Source organism: Mandrillus leucophaeus, unplaced genomic scaffold (assembly GCF_000951045.1).
Source record: "Mandrillus leucophaeus isolate KB7577 unplaced genomic scaffold, Mleu.le_1.0 Scaffold13, whole genome shotgun sequence".
NCBI classification, from domain to species: Eukaryota; Metazoa; Chordata; class Mammalia; order Primates; family Cercopithecidae; genus Mandrillus; species Mandrillus leucophaeus.
This window is the reverse complement of record NW_012101254.1, coordinates 8,474,403-8,485,908: the sequence shown is the minus strand read 5'-3', so window position 1 is coordinate 8,485,908 and position 11,506 is coordinate 8,474,403. Positions and strand designations below refer to the sequence as shown.

At 40.0% G+C, this 11,506-nt stretch overlaps 1 protein-coding gene and 1 pseudogene across 1 annotated transcript in view; both read right to left on the bottom strand.

The window, feature by feature from the left end:
- ATAD2B (ATPase family, AAA domain containing 2B) overlaps positions 1 to 11,506 on the bottom strand; it is a 197,442-nt gene that overhangs the window by 124,974 nt on the left and 60,962 nt on the right. The window contains exons 9-11 of the mRNA XM_011972741.1: positions 10,341 to 10,416; positions 4,166 to 4,264; positions 2,317 to 2,428 (exon numbers count right to left, since the gene is read on the bottom strand). Of these exons, the coding sequence (XP_011828131.1) occupies positions 2,317 to 2,428; positions 4,166 to 4,264; positions 10,341 to 10,416 (287 nt within the window). The remainder of the gene's footprint in view (positions 1 to 2,316; positions 2,429 to 4,165; positions 4,265 to 10,340; positions 10,417 to 11,506) is intronic.
- On the bottom strand, positions 7,083 to 7,836 carry LOC105534053 (annotated as a pseudogene).

The window sequence follows — 11,506 nt, the reverse complement described above, 5'->3', positions numbered from 1 at the left end:
CACCATTGCACTATAACCTGGGCAACAAGAGTAAAACTCTGCCTCAAAAAAAAAAAAAAAAAAAGTTTAAATGGCTTTAAAAATACATAATTATTTTGTACATATATTCTCAGAAGGGGGCAATATTGTCCTCACAGGGGCAAAAATTGGTTCAGGGATAGGGCAAGAAATAATCTTAGCTATTTACAATAGTTTGTAGCCCTCCCAAGGTCAATGTTACCTGATAAAATCTTATTCTTTAATATTTAATTTCTCTAGTCAGAAAGAAATTTACTTTTTTTCTTCTTTATGGGACAATGATGAAAAAATGATTTTAGAAACACTGATCTATCACAAGAAGCAGCAAAGACTGTTCCTTCCACCCATAATAGTTTAAATAGCTAGAAGGCTTTGTAAGAAAAAAAGTGTACAGAAAAAAATGCTTGAAGAAAATTTTGCCCAGAATGTTAACTGTGACCGCCTCTTCCTTGCTTCTTCATTCTGTTACGGTACTCAAAAATGTTTTACAATGAAAGTATTACTATGATAGAAAAAGTGAAAGTAAACTATTAACAGAAAAATAAAAACAGAAGTTAAATAACAGAAACATTCTAAGAGAAGCTAAATTTTAAAGAAATAAGTGGTCTGGCGTGGTAGCTCACGCCTGTAATCCCAGCACTTTGGAAGGCCGAGGCAGGCGGATCACCTGAGCTTGGGAGTTCGCGACTAGCCTGACCAACATGGAGAAACTCCATCTCTACTAAAAAAAATACAAAATTAGCCAGGCATGGTGGCGCATGCTTGTAATCCCAGCTACTCGGGAGGCTAAGGCAGGAGAATTGCTTGAACCCGGGAGGTGGAGGTTGCAGTGAGCTGAGATCACACCATTGTATTCCAGCCTGGGCAACAAGAGCAAAACTAAGTCTCAAAAAGAAAAAAAAAAAGAGAAAGAATTCACTCTGCTTTGGCAGAGATATCTAAAGTTTACTAGATTCATCTGTAAATGGATAGATGAAAATAAATGAAAGGAAAATAAAAATGAAGAAAACATTTTTTAAAAGACAAAAAAGAAATAAAACTAACTAGATTCAAAAGAGTAAAGTGCTGGTAAGCCAAATACGCAAAGATCATTAGGTAAGGTCTTCTGAGAAGATGCACTATTAGAAATGGGATTCTGGTCATATGTAATACTCTAATATTTCCTTAGGGCCTGGTTAATAAAGTAAGACAAGCATTTTCCTCTATGACTTCAGATTAGAGATAGTTAAAATTTCATCTTCAAGTATATATGCAATTCTATTTGACAACTTATTTTAAATCCCTCTATGAAAATCACTTAAACTACATTGTATAGAGAGATTTTTAGGAACAAAAAAAAATACATCAAGTAAGCTCTTGGTTATGCAGTAACCTTATTTCAAAATATCCCCCCAAAATAAGATACTACTCACAATGAGAAAGAATCTACCATGTCCTCCGAGTCTTATGTCTGTTTTTGTCATCCATTTCCCAAAGTGACTTCACCACCACTCTTTATATTGATGACCCGTATCTGAATTTCTAGTCCAGATATTTCTCCTTAATGCCAAACCTAAATAACCAATTACCTACAAGGTGCTTTCACTTGTAGTATACCTCAGATACCTAAACATGTATTAGTTAAATACAACTAATTAAATCATCTTCCTGCCTCAAACATTTATTCCTCTTCCTATGTTCCCTACTCAGAGAATCAAGCCATTTTCCACCCAGACCATCCATTATCTACCTAGTCACCTAAGCTAGAAACCTGGGTAATACTCTCAAGTTGTACCTTTCCCTCATTCCCAAAAAGGAATTAATTCACCAAATTCTGTCATTTCTGAATTCAATCCTCAATTCTTTCAAAACCATTTACTTCTTCAAATCGTTATCCTACTTTCTACCATGACCACTACCCCAGATTACTAGACTACAGGAACATCCAGTCTCCCTAATGCCAGCCTTGCTTACCCCAAATTCATTAACTATATCACAGCCAGAGTGATCTACCCAAAATACAAAATCATGAAACTAGGCAATTTCAACAATAGCCCATTGTTCATCATGGTTTATGAAGCGTTGCCCCTTATAACCTTCTCAGCCCCATTTCCTACCTGTTACATATTCCAGTAACACTGAAATGAAAACACGTGACTAAGCACCACATGTGGCTAGGGTTCTTAGGTTTCAAAATATATACATCAAAACATTAACACTGTCATATCTGAATTTTCTAGTTCTACTATGTACTGCTTTAGAAACAAGAAAAAAGCTTTAAAAAAAGAAAACTTCTAGAAAAACATTTACAAAACTTACTGATTTATCAATGTTCATTGGATCAACATCAGCCAAGCTTGCACCCACTTTCACTCGTTCTCGGAGAATACCGCTAGCTAAGTCCTCTGCTCTGAAGTTCATAGGCAAACACCTGAAATTTATAAAAGTGCAAGTGAAGTTGCATTAAAAGTTTCACATTTTTAATGTTAAAATAAGTTTACATTCCTTGATGTCTTCATCTTTCTCCTTTTTCTCATAACCCAGAAAATAATATCAAAGAATTTCATTCTTTTACTCTACTTTTCTTACATTCTTGTCAAAGGCCAAAAATTAAGTTACTCACTAGATAAAGCAAACAAGATTGTTAATCTATTTGCCCAAAGAGCCCAATCTATTCCATTTTAGGAAAATATCTTAACATAACTGATTATCCCATGCCATACAACTATAAAAATAAACCTATATGTACTATAATATATGGGATTAAAATAAAATCCAGCTATTGACTGACTGAGGCAAGGTCTCACTCTGTTGCCCAGCATGGAGTGCAGTGGTGCAATCATAGCTCACTACAGCCTCAACCTCCTGGGCTCAAGTGATCCTCCCACCCCAGCCTTCCAAATAGCTGGAACTACAGACAGGCACCACTACACCGGGCTGAATTTTTACACAGACAAGGTCTCACTATGTTGCCTAGGCTGGTCTCAAATTCCTAGGCTCAGCCTCCCAAAATGCTGGGATTACAGGCATAAGCCACCAGCCCAACCTTTATTATAATATTTAAATCTATCCTCAGATATTACATGAATATGTCTACTCAGTTATATGATTGAAAAAACTGTCTTTCCTTTTTGTTCGGAAAAAAATCAATTAGCGATCACACCTTGAATACTAAGCTTCATCTTTTGTGTAACTACCTTAAGACAGATCTCTATACTACATTATTTAACACATTATTTAATATATTACATTATTTAATTTCCATAAATTAATATACTCAACTTCCTCTTTTAACCTTGGGTAAACACCAAACAATGGCATTAACAGCCTCAAAAAAGTCTAGTATCTATAATGAATGTAACTTCATTGATACTTCTGAACCCTAATTTATAAAAATATATTATCAAAGGAGATTATCAGAATAGTTCGGATTAAACAAGCATAAATTCTTTTATTTAAACTTGGGTTTTTCTCATTTTCTTTCCATCATTCACATGAGAAATTCTTTTTTAGTATACAATCTAATCAATCCAAACTTGTTTCCAAGACCTGCTAACTGAAAACTTGGTATTTCTACAATAAATAATAATTTGACACTTCAATTATTTACTCCTCCAATGAAAATTCTTTGAGGTTTTAGTGAGCCCAACAGTGATCAGTTAGTTATCCTAGTTAGGCAAAGATCACAATAGGCACTTGTTCAACCAACAACAAAAACAAAATAAATTTTTCCAATAAAAATCCAAGGTCTCCTGAGATACTTCTATTAGAAACCATGTCTTAACCTGACTGCTATAATACTGTAATCATTATAAGTACCTAAAATCAACCTCATTAAATGGATTTAGATTAGAGAGGAGGTACAGAGGAAAACACAGATACTGCCATATAGGCTGGCCTGTTTCCCCTAGCTCTCCTTACTTTCCCTCTCCACAAATTATTTTATCATAAGTACTTTCAGACTAAGTAATTTCAGACTAAATTTCCCAAGGTTAGATTTCTATTGGAAGAAAAACTAATTAGAAACCAAGTCAATGTCTTAATCTAGTCTAAAATATGTGTTGAATATCAATGTTAGCAAAATGCCGTATAGCTAAGAAAATCATTCAAAAAAAAACTTATTTTTCCTTTTTTCTACCATGGAAATAGCACTAAAAATTTTACTAACCTATTTCTTGCTCTTGCCATGCTCTTTGATTTCCTTCTTTCAAAGCGTTCCTCATCAGAAGAAGTTGTGTCACTACTATGAATGGCATGCTTCTTTCTCCTATTTAAAGAGAATAAAATCCTTAAAACCATTATAATAGCAAACAACTTTTTAAAACACACTGTAATAGCTCAGAGGAAATTCAATCAGCAAATATTTATTAATATTTGTACCCTCATACAGTTTACATGAAGTGTAAGTTCTTCATGTAGTAATTACATGAAGCAATAAGTTCTGCAGAAAAAAAAGAAAAAAAAAAAAAGGCCTGCAATCCCAGCACTTTGGGCAGTCGAGGTGGGCGGATCATGAGGTCAGGAGTTCGAGACCAGCCTGGCCAACATGGTGAAACCCCATCTCTACTAAAAACACAAAAATTAGCCAGGCACGGGGTAGGCACCTGTAATCCCAGCTACTCGGGAGGCTGAGGAAGGAGAATCGCTTGAACCGGGGAGGCGGAGGTTGCAGTGAGCTGAGATTGCACCACTGCACTCCAGCCTGGGTAACAGAGCAAGACTCCTCCTCGGGAAAAAAAAAAAAAGGAGAATAGGAAGCCTAAAATTTTTTAAAAAGAACAAATCAGGAAGGGAGTCAGTAACCAACTTTTTTTTTTTTTTTTTGAGACAGTATCTCACTTTGTCACCCAGGATGGAGTGCAGTGGCAAGGTCAGGGTTCACTACAGCCTCAACCTCCAGGGCTCAAGCGATCCTCCCACCTCAAACCCCTGAGTAAATGGGACTACAGGCACCCGCCACCACACTGGCTAGTTTTTGTACTTTTTGTAAAGAGGGGGTTTTACCATGTTGCCCAAGGTGGTCTCAAACTCCTGAGCTCAAGTGATCTACTCGCCTTGGACTCCCAAAGTGCTCGGGTTACAGACATGAGCCACCGCACGGGGCCAGCAACCAATTTAAATTACATCCAAATTTAGTGAATATCTGTCACTGTTTGATAAGTAACATTAGAATCTCAGAAAAAAAAAAAAGTTTATCTTTTTTTTTTTTTAATTTTATCTTTCCCAAATAGTCACAGTCCAGACATTTAAAGAACAAAAGAAAAATAATACACTGGATTACAGAGGACAAGGGCTTTAACTTTCCACTTAAGATAGTTCCATCCTATTTGAACTTCTTATAAAATACATAAAATATTTTGAAGAAAAAAGTAGTTTATAACCAGAACTACTATGGAGAGATTAGGTAATATGCCAGGCTAAAGTCATCACAAAGGAGAAACAATATTTACTGAATGCCAGATTATTAGTATAACTCATGACATCTCTAAGAAACCTAAAAAAATACTATAATAAAACCACAACAAAACTATGTGCTCACAAAGTGTTCCAACTGAGTTCATCATATCCAAATCAAATGTTTCAACCACTTCTCTTAAACTGCACATTCAGTTAGCAATTCCACTAACCAGTAATTTGCCAAAAAAAAAAAAAACCTCAAAAATCATCCTAAATCCCTTTTTGCCCACCACATAATCATTGCCATTGAGTCCTAGCCACACTCCCTGTAAATGTCCCTCATATCGTCTTTTTCTCCACCCCTACCTAGGTTTCACTTACCACCTGCCTAGCCATTTAATCACCCTCAGCTCTGCTTTACTGAAAAAAAAACATTTGCCATGATCTTACCTCGGATCTTGTTACCGCATGAACTGCTCTCCACCTCTGCAATTTTAAAATGTAATGGCCTACTTTTTGAACATAACCTCCTAACATACCAACTTTCAACTCATCAAGGCCTACTATACCTGAGCACCCACTGACTCAGAGTCAACTCCCTTCGAAGCTTAATTTTCTGTCAAGACTCACAGGAAAAGCTATTACTTCAGTTTTTAATCCTCCTACCTGACTCTGTCTCCTTTTCCTTCCATTATACTTGCTAAATTTCAACTCAGTACCAATCCAAGTAATAAAAGTAGAATGCTGAACAGACTAATGAAAATCCACACAACCAGCCAGGCGTGGTGGCTCATGCCTGTAATCCCAGCACTTTGGGAGGCCGAGGCGGGCAGATCACAAGGTCAGGAGATCAAGACCATCCTGGCTAACACGGTGAAACCCCATCTCTACTAAAAATACAAAAAATTAGCCAGGTGTGGTGGCAGGCGCCTGTAGTCCCAGCTACTTGGGAGGCTGAGGCAGGAGAATGGTGTGAACCCAGCAGGCAGAGGTTGCAGCAAGCCGAGATCGTGCCACCGCACTCCAGCCCGGGCAACAATGCAAGACTCAGTCTCAAAAAAAAAAATCCACACAACCATACAAGCTGGAATCATTGTCAGTAATTTTCTTCAAGCACAAGTAGCCTTCAAAGATGTCCCAAAATCTGGGACTTCAATGCCCACATGTCCCATTAGCAACCCAGATTTTCTCAACTTCTCCTTAAGATCTTTAGCCCACCTCCTACTCCTTCTCTACTAATCGGAATCCTTTCATTACCTTCTACACCTATTTTTTGTGGGGGAAGAGGGAATTGTTTTTGTTTTTTTTGTTTTTGCTTTCTTTTTTTTTGAGACGGAATCTCGCACTGCCGCCCAGGCTGGATGGAGGGCAATGGCGCGATCTCGGCTCACCGCAACCACCGTCTCCCGGGTTCATGCGATTCTCTTGCCTCAATTTCCCAAGTAGCTGGGATTACAGGCACACACCACCATGCCCAGCTAATTTTTACATTTTTAGTAGAGACAGGGTTTCACTGTGTTGGCCAGACTGGTCTCCAACTCCTGACCTCATGATTCGCCTATCTCAGCCTCCCAAATTGCTGGGATTACAGGCATGAGCCACTGTGCCCAACCTGTTTCTGTTTTCCTGTTTTTAGACAGAAGGTCTCACTCTGTCACCCAGGCTGAAGTGTAGTGGCATGATCATAGCTAACAGCAGGGAGCCACAGCATCCATGGCTTTACGCACAGTCTCTTCATCCCCCAGGAACTGCATGCACCTGATGGTCTTCAAGTTCTTGTCAAATTCACAGACAATGGGAATACCAGTCGGCAGGTTCAGCTCCATGACAGCCTCTTCAGAGAGACCCTCCAAATGTTTCACAATGCCCTGAAGGCTGTTGCCATGGGCCACAATCAGTACCCTTTTCCCTTCCTTTAGGAGGGGAACTATTTCTTCATTCCAAAAGGGCAGAGCTCTGGCTTCGAGAGTCCTTCAGACTCTCACAGGAGGGTAGCTGATCCTCTCTGAGGTCTGCATACCTGCGATCCTTACTAATGTTGCTGTAGAAAGGATGGTCAGGCTCCACCGGAGGTGGTGGAACATCATAGGAGAGCCTCCAGATCTTCACCTGGGCCTCACCATGCTTTGCAGCAGTTTCTGCTTTATTGAGACCAATCAGACCCCCATAGTGCTGCTCAATGAGGCACCAAGTCCTCACTACAGGCAATCACATCTGATCAATGGCATCTAGCACTGTCCAGAGGGTCCAGATTGCTCTCTTCTGCACTGAAGTAAAACAGATGTCAAACTCATAGCCAGCATCTCGCAGCGCCTGCCTGCAACTCTTCACCTCCTCATGGCCCATCGGGCTCACGTTGGTGTTGTACCAGCCGCTGAAGCAGTTCTCCAGGTTCCAGGTGCTCTTGCTGGGTCGGATCAGCACCAGTTTGTAGGCGGCCATGCCAGTAGGCTGGGGAGGCCCTGCATCAATTTTTGATACTTCCCAATTCTCCAGGAATGTAGTTGCAAAAATTATCTACTTACTCTTTGCAATTTTGGTATTTATCCTCTCCTCTACTTCTTCCTCCCCATCAGGAAACTTCCCAAGTTTATGTGTGTATTGGGTCTATAATTTATAGAAATGTAATTAATTTGCCAATAACAGCACAGAAGGAAGTTGGTGGGAGAAAAGTTGTATTGGTCTAAGAAAATGACTTCAGATAGTAAACTGAATGCATATGAAAAAATAAAGAGAACCAAAAATGGTAAATAAATTTAGAAGTTAACAATACCTATAAATATATACAGTCATCCCTTAGTATCTACAGGGGAATGGTTCCAGGACCCTTGTGAGTACCAAATTCCAAGTATGCTTAAGTCCCTTACATAAAAATGGTATAGTGTTTGCACATTGCAAATGGCCTACACACATCCTCCCATATACTTTATTTGAGAATTTATCAAAGACTTAATTTAAGAGTTACCTCCTGTATACTTCAAATCATCTCTAAATTAATTATAATACCTAATACAACACATATGCTATGTAAATAGTCATCAAGCTGTATTTTTTGTTGTTGTATTGTTGGGGTTTTTCCTCAAATATTTTCGAGGCGTGGTTGGTTGCATTCACAGATACAGAACCTGTGGCTAAAGAGGGCCAACTGTACTTGCTAATATTTCTTCTCGTAGCTTCAGTAAAAGCCATTAAATCATATAAAGTAATAATTCCAACAATGTATTGTTAGATCTGTAACACTGTTAGGTGTTATACAAATAACAATAACACAACAAAAAGAGTTGTATACATAATTTCCCAATAAATAACTGAAAAGCCAAAATTCTAGTTGGGACTGGGCACAGTGGCTCATGCCTGTAATCCCAGCATTTTGGGAGGCTGAGGCAGGCAGATCACTTGAGGTCAGGAGTTGGAGACCAGCCTGGCCAACATGGTGAAACCCCGTATCTACTAAAAATACAAAAATTAGCCAGGCGTGGTGGTGCATGCCTGTAATCTCAGCTACTGAGGAGGCTGAGCCAGGAGAACTGCTTCAACTCAGGAGGCAGAGGTTGCAGTGAGCTGAGATCACATCACTGCGCTCCAGCCTGGGCGACTGAGTAAGGCTCTGTCTCAAAAAAAAAAAAAAAGAAAAAAGAGCTTAAAAGCCAAGGAGTACATATACAAAACTATACAAAACGAACTCAAATCATATACAAAAATTAACTAAGTAAATCAAAGACCTAAACATAAGAGCTAAAACTATAAACTATTAGAGGAAACCACAGGAACAAATCTTCATGATCTCTGAGTTGGCAATGGATTCTTAGATAAAACACTAAAAGCATAAGCACAAAACAAAAAATAGGTAACCTGAACTTCATAAAAATTAAAAGCCTGGCCGGGCACAGTGGCTCAGGCCTGTAATCCCAGCACTTTGGGATCACTTGAGCCCAGGAGTTCAAGACCAGCCTGGGCAAGGTGGCAAAATCCCATCTCTACAAACAATATAAAAATTAGCTGGGCATAGTGGCGTGTGTCTGTAGTCCCAGTTACTCGGGAGGCTGACATGGGAGGATTGTTTGAGTCCAGGAGACTGAGGCTGCAATGAGCCATGATCATGCCACTGCACTCCAGCCTGGATGACAGAGCAAGACCCTGTCTCAAAAATAAAAAATAAACTTTTAAAAGTAGAAACCTTCCTTTATTTCTATTTTCTTCTATATGTAAAAGAAAGGATAATTAGGGCCAGGCGCGGTGGCTCATGACTGTAATCCCAGCACTTTGGGAGGCCAAGGTGGGCGGATCACAAGGTCAGGAGATCAAGACCATCCTGGCTAACACGGTGAAACCCCATCTCTACTAAAAATACGAAAAATTAGCCAGGTGTGGTGGTGGGTGCCTGTAGTCCCAGCTACTTGGGAGGCTGAGGCAGGAGAATGGCATGAATCCAGGAGGCAGAGCTTGCAGTGACCTAAGATTGTGCCACTGCACTCCAGCCTGGGCGACCTGAAATCCCAGCTACTCGGAAGGCTAAGAGAGCAGAATTGGTTGAACCCAGGAGAAGAGGTTGCAGGGAGCCGAGATTGTGCCACTGCCCTCCAGCCTCCAGTCTGGGCGACAAAGCAAGACTCCACTTCAAAAAAAAAAAAAGTGGAATCCCTCCTTTGTACCTACAGGTAAAAGAAAGGATAATTAGGGGGGAAAATATTAAAGATTAACTCGAATCAATGCTTCAAATGAAAGCAATATGGGTCGCTTAGATTCAACTCTGCTAAGAGACCAAAGAGCTGTGTAGCTTCAGTGAACATAATTGTTAAAACAACAAATATTCCAGGCAAACTGTGAATCAGGAAGATAACAGTAGCATGTAGGATGACAACTACTAGTCACTAATTAAAGAAAAAAAGACACAATTAGTCTCTCATTGACAAATGCAAATGTTTCCTTTCAAAAACAAACCTTACCTAATATGGCTTCTTCTTGCTGGAGATCTATGAATATCAAACAGCGTGTTTTCCCTCTTTTTTTGATGAGCTGGTACTAAAAGCGAAGACAAGGATATAAAGAAACAATAAATTGATAAATTAATGTATTAAAGGAGTAGAAATGACTTCAGCTCACTTTTTTTTTGTTGTTTTTTGACACGGAGTCCCGCTCTGTAGTGGCGTGATCTCTCGTTCACTGCAACCTCCCCCTCCTAAGTTCAAGCAATTCTCCTACCTCAGCCTCCCAAGCAGCTAAGACTACAAGTGCGTGCCACCACACCCAGCTAATTTTTGTATTTTTGGTAGAGACAGGTTTTCACCATGTTGGCCAGGATGGTCTCGATCTCCTGACCTCGTGATCTGCCCACTTTAGCCTCCCAAAGTGCTGGGATTACAAGATAAGCCACCGCACGTAGCCCTGTTAACTTTTTTTTTTGATATGGAGTCTCACTCTGTCTCCCAGACTGGAATGCAGTGGTGCGATCTCAGCTCACTGCAACCTCTGCCTCACAGGTCCAAGCGATTCTCCTGCCTTAGCCTCCTGGGTAGCTGGGATTACAGGCACCCGCAGTCATGCCCGACTAATTTTTGTATTTTTAGTATAAACGGGGTTTCACCATGTGGGCCAAGATGGTCTCAAACTCCTGACCTCATGATCTGCCCACCTAGGCCTCCCAAATTGCTGGGATTACAGGCGTGAGCCACTGTGCCTGGCCCCTGTTAACTTTTTAAATAAAACCTAGTCATGTGCCTTCAAGTACCAAATGCTGTCTAGAAGCAAAACAAAAATAAAAATTTTGTGGCAATACTATGAAGTTGCAAATAAACATTCTAAACAGATGTTAACGTAATCTTTGTGACTATGAGTTACACAAAGATTTCTTAGGTACATGATCCATTTTTAAAAATGTAGCTTGGTGCGGGGGCTCACGCCTGTAATCCTAGCACTTTGGGAGGCCGAGGTGGGCGGATCACCTGAGGTGAGGAGTTCAAGACCAGCCTGACCAACATGGAGAAACCCTGTCTCTACTTAAAATACAAAATTAGCTGGGCATAGTGGCGCATGCCTGTAACCCCAGCTACTCGGGAGGCTGAGGCAGAAGAATCGCTTGAACCTGGGAGGCGGAGGCTGCAGTGAGCCAAGA